Source organism: Candoia aspera, chromosome 9, assembly GCF_035149785.1.
Source record: "Candoia aspera isolate rCanAsp1 chromosome 9, rCanAsp1.hap2, whole genome shotgun sequence".
Taxonomy (NCBI): Eukaryota; Metazoa; Chordata; class Lepidosauria; order Squamata; family Boidae; genus Candoia; species Candoia aspera.
Genome location: NC_086161.1, coordinates 26119366 through 26134135, shown reverse-complemented (window position 1 = coordinate 26134135; position 14770 = coordinate 26119366). Strand labels below are relative to the sequence as shown.

General features: G+C 54.5%; 1 protein-coding gene across 1 annotated transcript in view; it reads left to right on the top strand.

Annotated features, from left to right (window-relative positions):
* The first annotated feature begins 3880 nt into the window (after positions 1–3880).
* The window catches only part of DGUOK (deoxyguanosine kinase), a 149230-nt gene continuing 138340 nt past the window's right edge, over positions 3881–14770 (top strand). The window contains exons 1-7 of the mRNA XM_063311335.1: positions 3881–3958; positions 4070–4182; positions 4872–5059; positions 5476–5623; positions 6183–6298; positions 6867–6966; positions 7583–7751. Of these exons, the coding sequence (XP_063167405.1) occupies positions 3892–3958; positions 4070–4182; positions 4872–5059; positions 5476–5623; positions 6183–6298; positions 6867–6966; positions 7583–7651 (801 nt within the window). The 5' untranslated portion in view covers positions 3881–3891 and the 3' untranslated portion in view covers positions 7652–7751. The remainder of the gene's footprint in view (positions 3959–4069; positions 4183–4871; positions 5060–5475; positions 5624–6182; positions 6299–6866; positions 6967–7582; positions 7752–14770) is intronic.

Below are 14770 nucleotides of genomic sequence, written 5' to 3'. Positions count from 1 at the left end.
AATGCGCACGGACCTCGCCGCCGCCCTCAAAACCGACCCCTGGTTCCTGGCAAACCCCGACAAGGTAACGATGGCGCAAGACCTGGCATGGGGGGAAGGCAGAATCTACGTCCCGGACTCGCAACGCCAGGCGATCTTGCATAGGTCACACGACGCCAAGCAAGCGGGACACTTTGGGTTCCTCAAGACCCTACACCTAACACGGCGCCAATTCTGGTGGCCCGCGCTCAGGCGAGACGTAAAAACCTACGTGGCGTCCTGCCCAACGTGCGCTAGGGCCAAACGGGCACCAGGCAAACCCGCGGGGCTATTGCAACGGGTGGCAGAACCCTCCCGCCCATGGGAGGAAATCTCTATGGATTTTATAGTGGACCTCCCACCCAGCCAGAAGAAAACGGCCATTTGGGTGGTGAAGGACTACTTCTCAAAGCAGGCCCACTTCATCCCCTGCACGTCGGTCCCATCCTCACAACAACTAGCCAAACTCTTCCTCATCCACGTGTACAGGCTACACGGATGTCCCGCACGTGTGGTGACCGACAGGGGCACACAGTTCACCTCCAAATTCTGGCGGGCCTTCCTGAAGCTGACGGGGACCCAACAGGCCCTATCTACGGCTTGGCATCCGCAGACGGACGGAGCCACTGAGGTTCTTAATGCCACCTTAGAGCAATTTATACGATCATATACGAACTACCACCAAGACGACTGGGCTGAACTGCTCCCGTTCGCCGAAGTCGCATACAACAACGCCGTCCACACGAGCACGGGGAAAACTCCGTTTGAAGTAGTCTCGGGGCGCGACTTCGTCCCCATACCGGAGCTACCTCAACCCCCGGAACCCCAGGTGGACGCCAGCGACTGGGGACGGAAGATCGCGGAAGCATGGCCAGTAATCACGGCGGCGCTGAAGGAGGCACAGGCTGCTTACAAAGAGCAGGCCGACAAGCACCGGCGCCAACAACCGACGTTCCAGGCGGGGGATATGGCCTATCTCTCCACCAAGTTCCTAAAGTCAACCCAACCCTCGAAAAAACTGGGGCCTAAGTACATCGGGCCGTTCCGAGTCACGCAAATAGTGAACCCGGTAGCAATACGCCTGGACCTGCCACACAACCTCCGGAGACTCCACCCGGTGTTCCATACCAGCCTCCTAAAACCGGCAACCACCTCCCGATGGCACCCAAGCACGCCACAGCCCGCACCGCTAATGATCGACGGGCAACACCACTTCGAGATCAGGGACATCCTCGACTCCCGCAAGCAACGAGGAACTCTACACTATCTGGTCAGGTGGAAACACTTCCCCCACCCGGAATGGGTGGCGGCGCACAACGTTAACGCGCCTGACCTGACCAAGGCATTTCACCGGGCATACCCCGACAAACCGCAACCAAGGTCAGCAAAACCAACCCCCCCCCCGCAGGCCCCCCCCCGCCTCCCGTGCCCCAAGGGAAAGGGCCCCCCCCAAGCCCGCGACTTGGGTGGACCTTCCCCCCCCCGGGACTCACTCCCCCCGCCCCGGGCCCACGGGGTGGTGACAAACGATCGCCAGCACCCTCCCCCCGCCCCCCGGCCGCGGGGGAGTGGCAAGCAAGTCAATAGGGCAACCCGGGGGCAACGCCCAGGAGACACAACAAAGGCGACGCACTCTAAATAAGAAAAGAAGGGCCCTACCTGGAGCTGAGCAGCACCCGACCAGCCACGCCTCTCGCCTCGACGAACTGAGCCAAACAAACAGGGTGTGGTTGGAGCATGCGCACGCCAGGTCAGAACCCGAGCATGCGCACCATGGACACACCCTGGGAAGGCACGTGGTAGAGGGAGGAGCAAAGGGAGGGGCGACAACTACTCCGGCGGGAACTTTGAAAAAAAAAAAAAAAAATGTGGCGTTTTGACAGCTCCACGGGGAAAACCAAGAAAACCGGGGGAGAACACTATTCGAAAAGGGGGCAGTATGTCATGAGTGCCGTTGAGCTAAAGTCATCAGCGCAATGGCACACATGACAATGACAAGGAAATAAGTGAAGGGGCACAAGTTAAGTAGCCATCAACCCACAACGACTAACGGCTAACAAACAATAGCTAAACGAATCACGGAGCCACCCAAGCCATCAGCGGCAATACAACGGGGATCGCCCAGCTGAAAGCAATCAGCAGAAGAATGGAAACCTGAGGATGGGCGATCCTGGAAACCCTCAACCAACGGCAGGGCAACGCATGGGACAAAGGGGGGTGACGTGACCGTGAGCGAGGGGGCGCTGACCGGCGCGGGGTATTTAAACCCCGCACCGGCGCGCTCCTGTCACTCTCAGCTTTTTTCTACCAACGTTGTACCTGCCCTGAAATAAACCAGAACCTGATTTGCAAACCAGTGTCTGAACGTTATTCAGAGGTAGGCAGCGCATGACATCCAGGGGCTGCTTGGAGTGCCTGGCGCTTTGTTTTGGAACTGCAGGCCTAGTGGCCTTTCCCTGCATGCAGCCTTTGTGCCTTGCATCAGTTTTACCACAGTCTTTGCTTGCCAATCCATTTGTCTTTACTTGAAGAACTGCATTTGAATCCCTGCGTTCAAATTGTCTGTGCCAGAAGGCGGTGCTGTTGTCCTCCTCGGTGACTAGCCACCCAGGCCCTGCCTGGCCTCTCACAACTGAGAAAAATCGAACCTTGTCTAGGAATCCTGTTAAACAGACACCGTTTGGATCCATTATTTCGCGTTTGGATCCATTATTTCGCATCCGTCACCCTTAAATCAAAGGGAATGCCCCTTCTCCATGAGGACAGATGCACTAATCAGGTTCATTCTCAATCCTGGAACATACAAGACTTTAGCTGCAATCCTATTTCTCTGGGCAGTTCCACTTCCACACCTTAGGAGGGCGCGCCCCTTCCCTTCCACTGGGATTGCTCTTCCATCAGCCAAACTGATTTCTTCCTTTAAACTTGGGTTCAATTCAATAAAGAAATCTGGATCCTTGATCATGTGCATACTGCATCCACTCTCCATAATAAAAGAAGAGCAACTTTTATTAATGGCTGAAAATGCAACAAGAGTCGTTTCTGGAGCCCAAAAAGAACATTTCTCTTTCTGAAAAAGCCTGGGCCCATTCAGCGGCCTGCTAGAACCCTTGAAATGGAGCAGAGCTTAACACAGCTGAGAAGCTGGCACAGAAAAAGACTATTATCTTCAAATAGCTTTAATGCGCACCAGTCCATCTTGGGATGAACGCAATTTATATGCTAATACACATGATAATGACGCGTGCTCGACTGGCTAACTCTTCCAACCGGCCTGGCGCTGCTTTGGCCCCGCTTCTGCGAGACGCCTCTGCGCAAAACCGGCCCGCTCTTGGGGTGCCCCGAAGCCCTCAACGCGGTGACCCCTTCCGCCAGATGCGCAGAGCGAAGTCCTGGAAAAGAAGGGTCCTACGGGGGGCGGGAGGGAGAAGCGCTCTGGGGCCGCGCTAAGAGCAAGAATCCCTCCCTCGGCCCTCCCGGGGGACGCCGCCTCCCGCGGGCTTCGCGCCTCGGTCCGCGCCGTGAGGAAGGCGGACGACGATGCCGGCAGGGGACGGGCTCCGCGGCGCCCCGAGCCGCCTCACCTCTCCTGTCATGGCGCGCAGCCTGCGACCCCTTCGGGGACTCCTCCCGTGCTGGGGGCGCCTTCCCGCCCTTCGGAGCCGACCGACACGTTGGAAAACGGAGGTCCGGCGCAGGCGCGCAGAGGGCCCGCTTCCCTGCCCGGGAAGCAGCGGCGGAGGGTCGGGCCGGGCCGGGCCGCTGCGCTGGAGAGCCGGAGTTCGAGGCGGAAGGCGACGGAGCCCCAGCCCTTTGGCGCGCGGCGGGGGAGGGGGGGGTCCGCGCATGCGTAGGACCCCTCGCCGCGGCTGCATGGCGGGCGCTGCGCGGAGCTTGTCGCGAGCGGCCGGGAAGCGGCTCTCGGTGGAGGGCAACATCGGTGAGGGCGGGCGCGGCGCGGCGGGGCTGGTGGCTGGTGGCGGGCGGGCGGGCGGGCGGGCGGGCGGGCGGGCGCCGCGAGCGGCCCTGACGCCTCTCCTGCTCCCCGCAGCCGCGGGCAAGTCGACGTTCGTGGCGCTGCTGCGCAGAGCCTTCCCCGGGTGGCGCCTGACGCCGGAGCCGGTCGCCAAGTGGCAGGAGGTCCGCGCCGCGGCTCCCCGCGAGGTAGGCTGGCGCGGCTCCCGACCCCAGCGAGCCGGCGGGGCGCGCCTGCTGATCTCCAGCGCCGGAGCCTCTCCCGGAGTCGCGGCCGCGGCGCTGCTCGGCCCCTGCCCTGCCCCGGCGCGCGGGGGCGGGGAGGGACTCAGCCCGCGTGGCCGGGCGGACCGGGCCGCTTGCGCCCCGCGAGCGCCGCTGCCGGGGCGGGGGGACCCCCGGCGCCCCAAGCCGAAGGAGCAAGGAGGGCGGCGGGCGGCGGGCGGGCGGAGCGTCCGACCGAGGGCTCCGGGCTCCCCTTCTTCCCCTGAGGGGTCTCTCCCCCAGCCGGGCGGGGGGGCGCTGGGAGCTTCTGCTCCGCCTTCGAAGGGAAGCCGAGAGAGCCGGCTGTGCTGTGCACGCCCTCGGGCCGGGGGCTTCCCCGAGCCTCCCCAAATGGCTTCCCTGCACTACTATTAACGTGACGCAAAGGGGAGGACCTGAAGAGCGCTTAGATTAACTGGCTCTGTTAAAATGAAGTAATATTTAAGGTATGTTTAGTTTTTCTTCCGGTCCTGTGTGGCCCTCAGACCACCTGCCCCCGCCCCCCTTAGCAGCATCCCTGCCAGATCAGCAGGGCCCCAGAGGCCCCGCGGTGATAGTGCTCCTGCCAGCAGTGCTCCTCCAGGTGACCCCCTCCTCCTCCCTGTCCCCCTCAGGCCTCTGCTCCTCAGAACTTTGGGAACTTGCTTCAGATGGTCTATCGGGAGCCCTCCCGGTGGTCCTACACCTTCCAGACCTACTCGTGCCTGAGTCGGCTCAAGGCCCACCTGGAGCCCCTGGCCGTGGAGGCGCAGAAGACCCAGGAACCAGTGCAGGTTTTTGAGAGATCTGTCTACAGCGATAGGTACAGTGGCAGAATTTGATTTCGTTTCTTTTTCCCACAGGTGAAAAGAAAGGGGAGGTCTCCTCTCAAAAGGGCCCTGGCGCCCAGCCCCCTTCCTTGCTGCTTTGCTGGTTGCCTTTTGATTGCTCCTCCTGTATCAGGAAGAGGAGAACACGATCCCACCGGATGGGGATTCCAGTCCTTTCCACACCTCTCTCCCAGGAGCCAGCCCCCTGTTGAGATGCTTGTGGATCTCACTCCCATTACTCCCAGTTCCTGTGGCCCAGAGCCAGGGGTGGGGGTGGGAGTTGTGGTCCAAGGCATCTGAAGAGCACAATGGTCAGGAGATGCAGGAGGATTGGATGGCTGATCCCTTTTCTTGCCCAGGTCTGGCTTCAAGGTGGCCTCATTGGCCTGTCTCTCCTCTCCTTCCCCAGGTACATCTTTGCGAAAAATCTTTTTGAGATTGGCCACCTGACTGAGATGGAGTGGGTCATTTACCAGGATTGGCATACCTTCCTCCTGCAAACCTTTGGGGACCAGCTTGCCCTCCATGGCTTTCTTTATCTCCAGGCACCTCCAGAGGTAAGCGAAACAGCAACCAGTAACTGTTCTGTGTCATGTCCCGAGCTCTCTCTTTTCTCCTTAGCACTATTTGCTAGTCTTCGGTGTTCTTCTGTAATGAAGTATCTCCTGTTTGAGCTCCGCGCCCCATCTCTCATTCAGTGCCAGGCATGAAAGAAAACTCGGCTTGTTCCAGCCCCTGAAGTCTTCTCTGGGGGAATAACTGCTGGGCGGTGAAGCAGCAGTGAGGCCCCCTGCAATTGGTGCCTGTCCGGTGGTTGTGCTCAGTGGGCTTTGGGGGCAATACCAGCCTTGTGAGGAATTCGACCATCAGTGATGGAGCAGGCTCCCTGCTGAGCCTGGGCCTCGCAGAATGGGCCTTTCCTGCCCCTTTTCTTAGAAGGAGCAGTTGGGTTGCTGCTCCAGTCAGCCTACTCCCAGTGGGCTCCAGTAGGTCATTTACCAGGGGAAAAGAGAGCTCCCTCCCTCTGGCAGGAGACCTCCGACAGCCCGTTGTGTGAAGGTCCCCTGCAGCGCCTGGCTCCCCGGGCTGGCCAGTAGAGTCCCTTTCTCTGTTTAGGTCTGCTTTGAGAGGCTGCGCTGCCGATCCAGGCCCGAAGAGGAGGGGGTCCAGCTGCCGTACCTGGAGCAGCTCCATGTCCAGCACGAGGACTGGCTTGTGAGGAACAGCACCGGGTGAGGCAGGGTGGGGGCTGTTCTCTGCCACGGCCAATGGGGCTGTGGGGAGCCAGCTTGGCTGCGGTGCCTGTGATCCGGGATGGGTGTCAGGGCAGGAAGGGGGGTGGGGTGGGGTCGAGGGTCATAGGGGTAGTGCTGTGGGAGAGGATTAGCTGATGGGGGGGGTTGGGGAGGAGGACCAAGGCAAGGAGAGAGAGGTAGTGACAGGAGAGGTGAAAGGCGGGGATATGTGGAAAGAGACGGGGGGTCCCTGACAGCAGGGTCTTGAAAGCCCCAAAGCTCTCTTATGCCAGCTGCAAGGGGAGAGGCTTTCCCACCCCAAATCCAAGAGGCTGTGCAGGAAAGGCAGAGACCAGGTCTGCATGTCCAGCTGAGCCCCAGGGCGGGCACAGTCTTCCTCTGGCCGGGAGCTGCACTTTAAACCCGGTGGTGTGATCACACCACATTTGAACAGGACTTGGCTCAGGACATGAGCAGGGACCAACTGACACACAGTAAATCCATGCTGGGGCGTCAATTAAGTCGAAAGGTTTTTCATAGATGGATTTTTTTTTTTCTCCCATAGGATCCATTCTGGAGGTACAAGAGATGTGCCTGTCTTGATTCTGGATGTCACAAAGGATTTTGAGCATGACCCAAAGGAACAAAGCAAGCTTGTAGGCCAGGTAAGACTATCCTAATATTGGTTACTTCTGTGAAATAAGAAAGAATTGGTAGAGTGTGAAAACAGGACTAATTCATTGGTTTTTATCGATGCACTTTATTTCTTAAACCAAGGAGAGCAGTGCCCAGCCGGACACCTTGAACAGAGTTAGATGGCCTGCTAAGTGTGGCTTAGGGCTTGCTGTTCCCATGCCATACATATGGCAAATCATGTTTTTTTTTTAAAGAACCGTGCAGTTGACTTGTCAGAACTGGCCACTTTGTACAGTGAGCAGCCAACCCTCTCTCAGCTCAGTGCGCTTATTTCCTCTCCAACATGCGTGAAAAAGAATTGGGAGCAGCAGGGACGTTACAGTTGGGAAGCCCCCATTTTGAAGCCATTCCTGCTTCAACCTGGGTGCCCAGAGGCCATTAATGCCCCATGTTCAATATGAATAGAGCTGCAGTCTGGCTAAGAGAAGTAACTCTGTAAAAGCAGTGGCACTGCCACTTATCCCTAGTGTAGGCCATGGCCTGGGTTTGTATGTCACCGCAGGCCTTAGCACCCAGAGAGGTCTGCAAACCTTCGAATTGTGGTTTCTCTTGGTCCTCTTAAAAGGGTCTTTCCCTTTTTCACAGGTGAAAACTTTTATGAAAACTCTTCGTTCTGATCCTTTGCCTTCCATCTCTACAACTGTCTCCAACTGAGGATCTCATTCTGCGACTAAGAGCTGCTTGCTTAATGCCAACAGACCAAATGGAAGCCAGTCTGCCTCTTTCCACCCAGGCAGATAAAAACTCCAGGCAGGTCAGAGATCCTGACCTTAGGTGGCGTCCACCCAGCATTTGCAAGAAGAAGCCTGTTGGAGCCAGCCTACGCCCAAAGGTGGGGGGGCAGTCCCCAGGCCCAGCAGAGGGCCCTAAATGCATTCCTCAAGCTCCACAGGGCTCTGGCAGGAGAGATTGCAGTGTCTTTGATGGACTTGAACCCAGCATAGTACCTGTCCGGCTGAGCCCTGCTGACAGTAGTCCAGCTGCAATTGTGGACCTGCTTTGCCTGCTCAAATCCCTCCCTCTTACTACTGCATTTCTGTGGCTTTGGTGCCCACTCGACATGGAGTTGCATCATGACCTTCCCATGCACTTTAGCCCACTCCTGCAGCATGACTCATGCGCCTCTGGACGGTATTAGGAGCTGCCTCACAATCCCTGCCTCCTTTCCACTGAGCCAGGAGGGTCAGAGACTGATGAGCACCGTTTCAAGAGCAGCTGAGGATCACAGTTCACAACGTGGAGAAGTTGCAGCATAAACCAAGAGCTTTTCCCACAGTTCAGCACGTGGGCTGTTTTCTGTTGGAGCTGATGGACAGCTGTCACTGAACCACAGTCACTTCATCGCAAATTGTCTAATGGGGATGGGGGTCCTGGCATGACACACCCCAGCACATTCCTCGTCCACCTGGCTGGGTGCTTTTACTACCCCTGTGTGGATGGGCCCTTTGTGGGACTTGCTTAGTCAGTGGTAACGTCGCCAGGGATTGTTTGAACCTGGAAACCAGACAGCTCCAGAACAGAAGCAGGACCATTGCACCGCCCTTCCCTAGCCCATGGTTGTCCAGCAGATACTTAGCCTGCCTTGCTGTTACCCAGACCCTACAGAGAGGCCTAATAGGGACGCCCTCTTGATTTTCAGTCTTTGTGCGCTAGAAAGAACCAACATCCCCAGAAGCTGTGTCAGCCACACGTATTCACAGCAATAGCAAATCAGCCCTCGGGGGATGTGTGTAAGCCTGTGTCAATTTGTACTGTTTAAACTTTTTCCTTAAGGGAAAGACTGGCTCTGGAGATAAGCATGGAGCTTTTACAGACTCTCCCAATTTAAATTAATGACATTTGTCTTTCTGAAAGATCATGTTGATGTTTTACTAGTGAAAAAGGCTGAGCAAACTTGAACAATGGAGCTGTCTTTGGGGCTGATTTTCTTTTGGGGGGGCTCTGGGGAGAGAACGCCTGCTGTTCTTTCTCACTATTTCTCTGATTTTGTGAGCTGCTACCAGTCTACAGCACAATCTGACTACGTCTGCTGACTCCACTGACTTCAGTGTAGCTGACTGCCACAGGTAAGTGAATGGGTAATAGAGTACAGTTTACCCACTTAGAATTTACAAGGTAAGCGGGTATACAGCTGTAGCTTATTGATTATGCTAAAAACACAACTCCCCTTTCTTTGTTTAAAAACAGTGGCAGTGACGTGTTGACAACTGAGTTGTTATAACGAAGCATATATGAAAGTGGTTGCAGCTGGTGCTCCTCTGGGGCAGATCATCCTGGACATGTCCAGGATCTTCCCCTTCCCCTGAACTCTTGGGCAGGACCTCCCCTGCAGATCCTTTTGCCCAGGATTCATTGCTCCTTGGGCAACTGGCCAGGAAAGGCTGCGGGCTTTTCTGTGCCCAACCTCTGGCTGTTGGAATCCTTTTGTTCAAGCTGATGCCGTCTGTCCAAACATGTCCTGCCCGATATGTATGTGCAGGAGAAGGGCTGTATACAAGAGCAGCTCTGGAGTTCTTCCCAGGCTGCTCCCCTTGGGGTTACTTAAAGGCACAACGGTCCGTTTCCAAGGGATCAATTCTTTCCCTGCACCTGATGCTGCTTTTCCCCAGCCCTGTCCTCCTCTCCCCTTCCTCTGGAGCATCTCCCAAGTCTTGAATGCTTTTTAAGTGCAAGTGTGGCTCCTCACTTCCCTACTCGGTGGCTTCAGCAAAATGGGTGTATTTTTTGCTTGGTAGCATGTGGAGCCTCCACTTGGATGAACATGGTCTGGAGAAACAGTAGCCTGCTGAGAGGGAATGGCTCAGGTGGACTGTTTGGAGGGCGAGGAGTCATTTGCAAATAGGGTGTAATGATTGCCTAAACCCAAATACTCAGTCTCACAAGCTCGGGCTTAAAGATAACTGATTTATTAAAGGAATAGTATGCAAATACAGAGAAAGCTGAGAATGAGCAAAAGCGCGCCAAATACAAACTTAAAAGCCTTGCTTGTGAGCAGGTCCCGCCCCGTCGCCCGTCAGGACGCTCCCCCTCCCAGGTGCTGGAAGCCGTTAGACGCGCCTGGGAAAGTAACCTTGAACAGGAGCGCAAACCCAAACATGCATTCCAAGCCCTCAAAACAAGAGAGGGCGAAAGAATGGAAAAACCCCGGGTGAAAGAACACGGAACAGAGAATGACATGTGAAACGTTACAATGTTAACCATACATTAGAATGAGAACATGACATATCGCCCCCCCAAAAGAAATTAGGGAGCTGGTTTGTTAGGATAGGCAGAGTGAAATTGGGCTACGAGACGAGGAGAATGCACGTCTGGAGCAGCAACCCATTCAGGATGAGGGAAATGTTTCCAGCGGATGAGGTATTGCAGAGTGGAGCGCTGGCGTCGGGAATCAAGGATAGATGCCACCTCGAAGTGTTGCTGGTTGTCAATCATGAGGGGAGGTGGAGGAATGGACTGCGGATGCCAACGGTCCGACGACAGGCAGGGTTTGAGTAAACTACAATGGAAAACAGGATGCAAACGTTTAAGGTTGTGAGGTAAATCAAGTTTAAACATAACAGGGTTGAGTTGAGCAACAATTGGAAAAGGACCGACAAATTTAGGACCAAGTTTTTTAGAGGGTTGTGGGGACTTGATAAACTTAGTTGATAAGTAGACTTTATCCCCGACCGCAAAGGATGGTTCTGGGGACCGCTTTGCATCGGCATGGCGTTTATAGGTAGCCTGGGCATGGCGGAGAGCGAGTAGAATATTAGACCATGAGTCTTTGAGAGAGTCTGCCCAGTCAGCGAGGGTGGCTGGTAGCGGTTGAGGATGAGGAAGTTCAGGAATCGGAACAAAGTCACGTCCAAAAACAGTTTTAAAGGGAACTTGACCAGTGGTTTGATGAATGGAGTTGTTGTAAGCGACCTCAGCAAATGGGAGTAAATCGACCCAGTTGTCTTGCTGGTAGTTAACAAAAGCTCTGAGGTATTGTTCCAATGTAGAATTAACCGCCTCTGTAGATCCGTCCGTTTCCGGATGCCAGGCGGTAGAAAGCGATTGTTTTGTACCCAAAAGTTTCAAAAATGCCCGCCAAAATTGTGACGTAAATTGTGTGCCTCTGTCACTCACCAAACGGGCGGGGATACCGTGGAGGCGGTACACGTGGATGAGGAAGAGGCGTGCCAGCTGTTGCGCGGTGGGGATAGAAGCGCATGGGATAAAGTGGGCTTGTTTGGAGAAAAAGTCTTTGACGACCCAAATGACAGTTTTGCGTTGACTAGGGGGTAGATCAACGATAAAATCCATGGAGATATCCTGCCAAGGGACAGATGGAGTGGCCACAGGTTGAAGGAGACCCTGGGGCTTGCCCGGTTTGCGCTTTATCGCCGCACATACAGGGCACGCAGTGACATATTCCTTCAAGTCTTTAAGTAAAGTTGGCCACCAGAATTGGCGGCGAACGAGGTGCAAAGTTTTCACGTAGCCGAAATGCCCAGCTAGCTTGTCATCGTGGCAGCGCTGGAGTATGGTTTTTCGCATTGATTCAGGTACATAGAGACGATCGTTGCGCCAGGCAAGATCATCGGTGAAAGTTAAAATGTGTCTATTGGCTTGCAACCAAGTATCTGTTTTAAGGTGGGAGAGCAACTGTTGTTGCAAATCGGAGGGAATTGACAAGGGAGGCGGGCGGCTGGAAGGCGGAGCGGCTGGAGGCGGAGTTGATTGCGGTCGGGTCTGGCTGCGAGTCACCGCTGCCAAACCTAATTGTTTGTCGGTCCAGACGGTGCCTTGGACCGTTGGCCCTGGGCCAGCATCTTGGGGTCTGCGCGATAGTGCATCAGCTAAGAAATTTTTTCTGCCTGGTATAAATTTAAGGGTGAAGTCAAAGCGGTTGAAAAACTCAGCCCAGCGCAGCTGTTTGGGACTGAGTTTTCGACTGGTGCTTAAAGCTTCCAGATTTTTATGGTCAGTCCAGACTTCAAAAGGGTTTGAAGTGCCTTCCAATAGGTGTCGCCACGTCTCTAACGCTGTTTTTACAGCAAAAGCCTCCTTTTCCCAAACATGCCATCTTCTCTCTGTTTCCGTGAATTTGCGAGAGAGGTAGGCACAGGGTTTTAAAGCGCCAGATTGGTCAGCTTGTAATAGAATTGCTCCTATGGAAAAATCAGAAGCATCGACTTGTACCACGAAGGGTTTAGAGGGGTTTGGATGCTGTAAAATCGGTTCTGTGGTAAAGATTTGTTTCAGCGCTTCAAACGCTTGCTGACAGGCGGGAGTCCATTTAAGGAGCGCGCCTGGGTTCTTTGAACGTCGCGTATCCCCCTGTCCTTTAGTTTTTAACAGTTCAGTAAGGGGGAGGGCGATTTCCGCAAAATTTTGGGCGAATGTTCGATAGAAATTAGAGAATCCAAGGAAACTCTGTAATTGTCTCCTGGTACGGGGAGGTTCCCATGCCACGATGGCTTCTACTTTTGCAGGGTCCATTTCAATGCCCTGAGCTGAAATCCGGTACCCTAGGTAATCAATTTGCGACTGATGAAAGGCACATTTTGACAGTTTTGCATACAGCTGTGCTTTTTGCAATTTAGCTAGTACCTGACGCACCAGGTGGATATGTTCTGACATGGTTTCAGTGTAAATCAATACATCATCCAAATATACCAGTACCCCTTTAAATAGGTGGTCATGCAAGACCTCATTGATTAGTTGCATAAAAACCCCAGGTGCCCCAGATAACCCGAATGGTAAGACTTTATATTGGAAAGCCCCAAGAGGACAGTTGAACGCTGTCTTCCACTCATCCCCTTCCCTTATGCGAATGCGAAAGTAGGCTTCTCTCAAATCCAGTTTTGAAAAGATTTTGCCTCTGGCCAGATGTGATAACATATCTTTGATCAGGGGCAAAGGATATTTATTTAATATTGAGACCGCATTGAGCCCGCGGAAATCGGTACAAAGCCTTAATGACCCATCCTTTTTTGGCCTGAATAGGACAGGCGCTCCTACCGGGGAATTTGCCGGCTCAATGAAACCTCTAGCTAGATTTTTGTCAATGAACTCCCTTAGCGTGGTAAGCTCTTTGGGAGACATGGGGTATATTTTTGGGTGAGGCAATTTTACATTTGGTAAAAACTCAATGGCACAGTCCGTTTTTCGGTGGGGTGGCAAGCGATCTGCTTCCTTTTCCCCAAATACTTCAGCAAAATCTTGGTACTGATTGGGTAGCCCCTCAAGAGGTTGAAGCGTTTGCACAGTGGTATACGCTACCCCACCACCCTCCATGTCCTCCAGTAGGTCCTTTTCGGGTACTTTGTAAAATCCATCTGCAAACGTCACAGTTCTATGCAGCCAGTTGATAAAAGGGTTTTGCTTCACAAACCAAGGCATCCCCAAGATTACCAGAGGACCCCCCACTGGAGCTACCACAAATGGCAGCTTTTCCTGATGGGAGCCCATCTGCAAGGCGACCAGTCCCGTGGAAAGATTGACTGCCTTCCCTCCCGCCATAGTTCCATCCAATTGGGTGAAAATCATGGGTCTTGGCAAAGGGAACGTGGGCAGTTCCAGAGCCGCTACGACATCAGGGTGCATCAGGGAACGGGAGCAACCCGAGTCTAGCATGGCCCACACTTCCACCGTTTTGGTTTTTGAGCTTAGTTTAACTTTAACAGTCAGTGTGGGGAAGTTTCCACTCACCGAATCATGGTTACGCCCGGTTTCTTCCACCTGCCCTAGGGCGCCCTTCAGGGCAGGTGGTAGGCTTTTCCCGCCGGCTGCTCGAATTGCAACTCTTCCTCCTCTTCACCGAAGGGAAGGTCTGGGGGGTCCAGTTCCGCGAGGGCTGCCTTCAGTTTTCGCGGTGGAGCAGGAGCAGGCGTCTTTACCGTGGGTTTCGTCTGTCGTTCCTCTGGACGGCGTCTTGGGCACGAAGTGGCTCGATGTCCTTCTTTCCCACATCTGAGGCACTGACCCTTGGAGAACCGTTGCTCCCTCTCTTCTTCCCAGGTTTTTGGTTTGGGGCGGCTGGCAAGTCCAGATGTGCGCGCCCCTCTAGCGAGACGTGTTTGTCGAAGCTCCTTGGTATGGGCATAGGTTCGTAGGGCATTTTCTGCGCTTCCCGCCAACTGAATCCACCCATATAGCGTTTTGGGATCGTCTCTGCCTAGCGCCCATCGAAGGATTTCGGGTTCTAGCCCCTGCTTGAACAATTCGATGATTGTTGGCTCAGACCAGTCTTCCACTTTTCCTGCTAAAGCTTTAAACTCCAACGCATATTTAGCAACTGAGAGGGACCCTTGGTAGAGTTTGCGCAGGTCATTTTTGGCCGTTTCTTGAGCTAGGGGGTCTTCGAAATGCTCCTTGAGTGCCCACAAAAATTCATCAAAGTCCTCTAACTCAGTTGCCTCAGCTTGGCATAGTTGCACATACCAATCTGCTGCCCTTCCTCTCAGCTTGTTGGCAATGAAATTGACCTTGCCGTGTTCAGACTGAAAGTTCCGACCCCAATCTTCTATATAATGCTTGGCATTCGTAATAAAGAAGGAGAGCGTTGCGGGATCTCCATCAAACTTCACTCCAAATGGTGGGAAGGTTCTTGCCGGCTCAGCTGGCTGTGGCGGTGCCGCGAATGACAGCGTACGCCGAGCCCCCACAGGTAGTCGATCCCTAGGGGGTCTTGCCTCTCGCTCTCCCCTTTGATGGGCTGATCGAGTCTTACTTCTCCCCCGGGTCGACAGGGTGCTGTGCCTGGGGTACTGTGACGGCTCTTCCTCCCAATCCTCCGGGGTG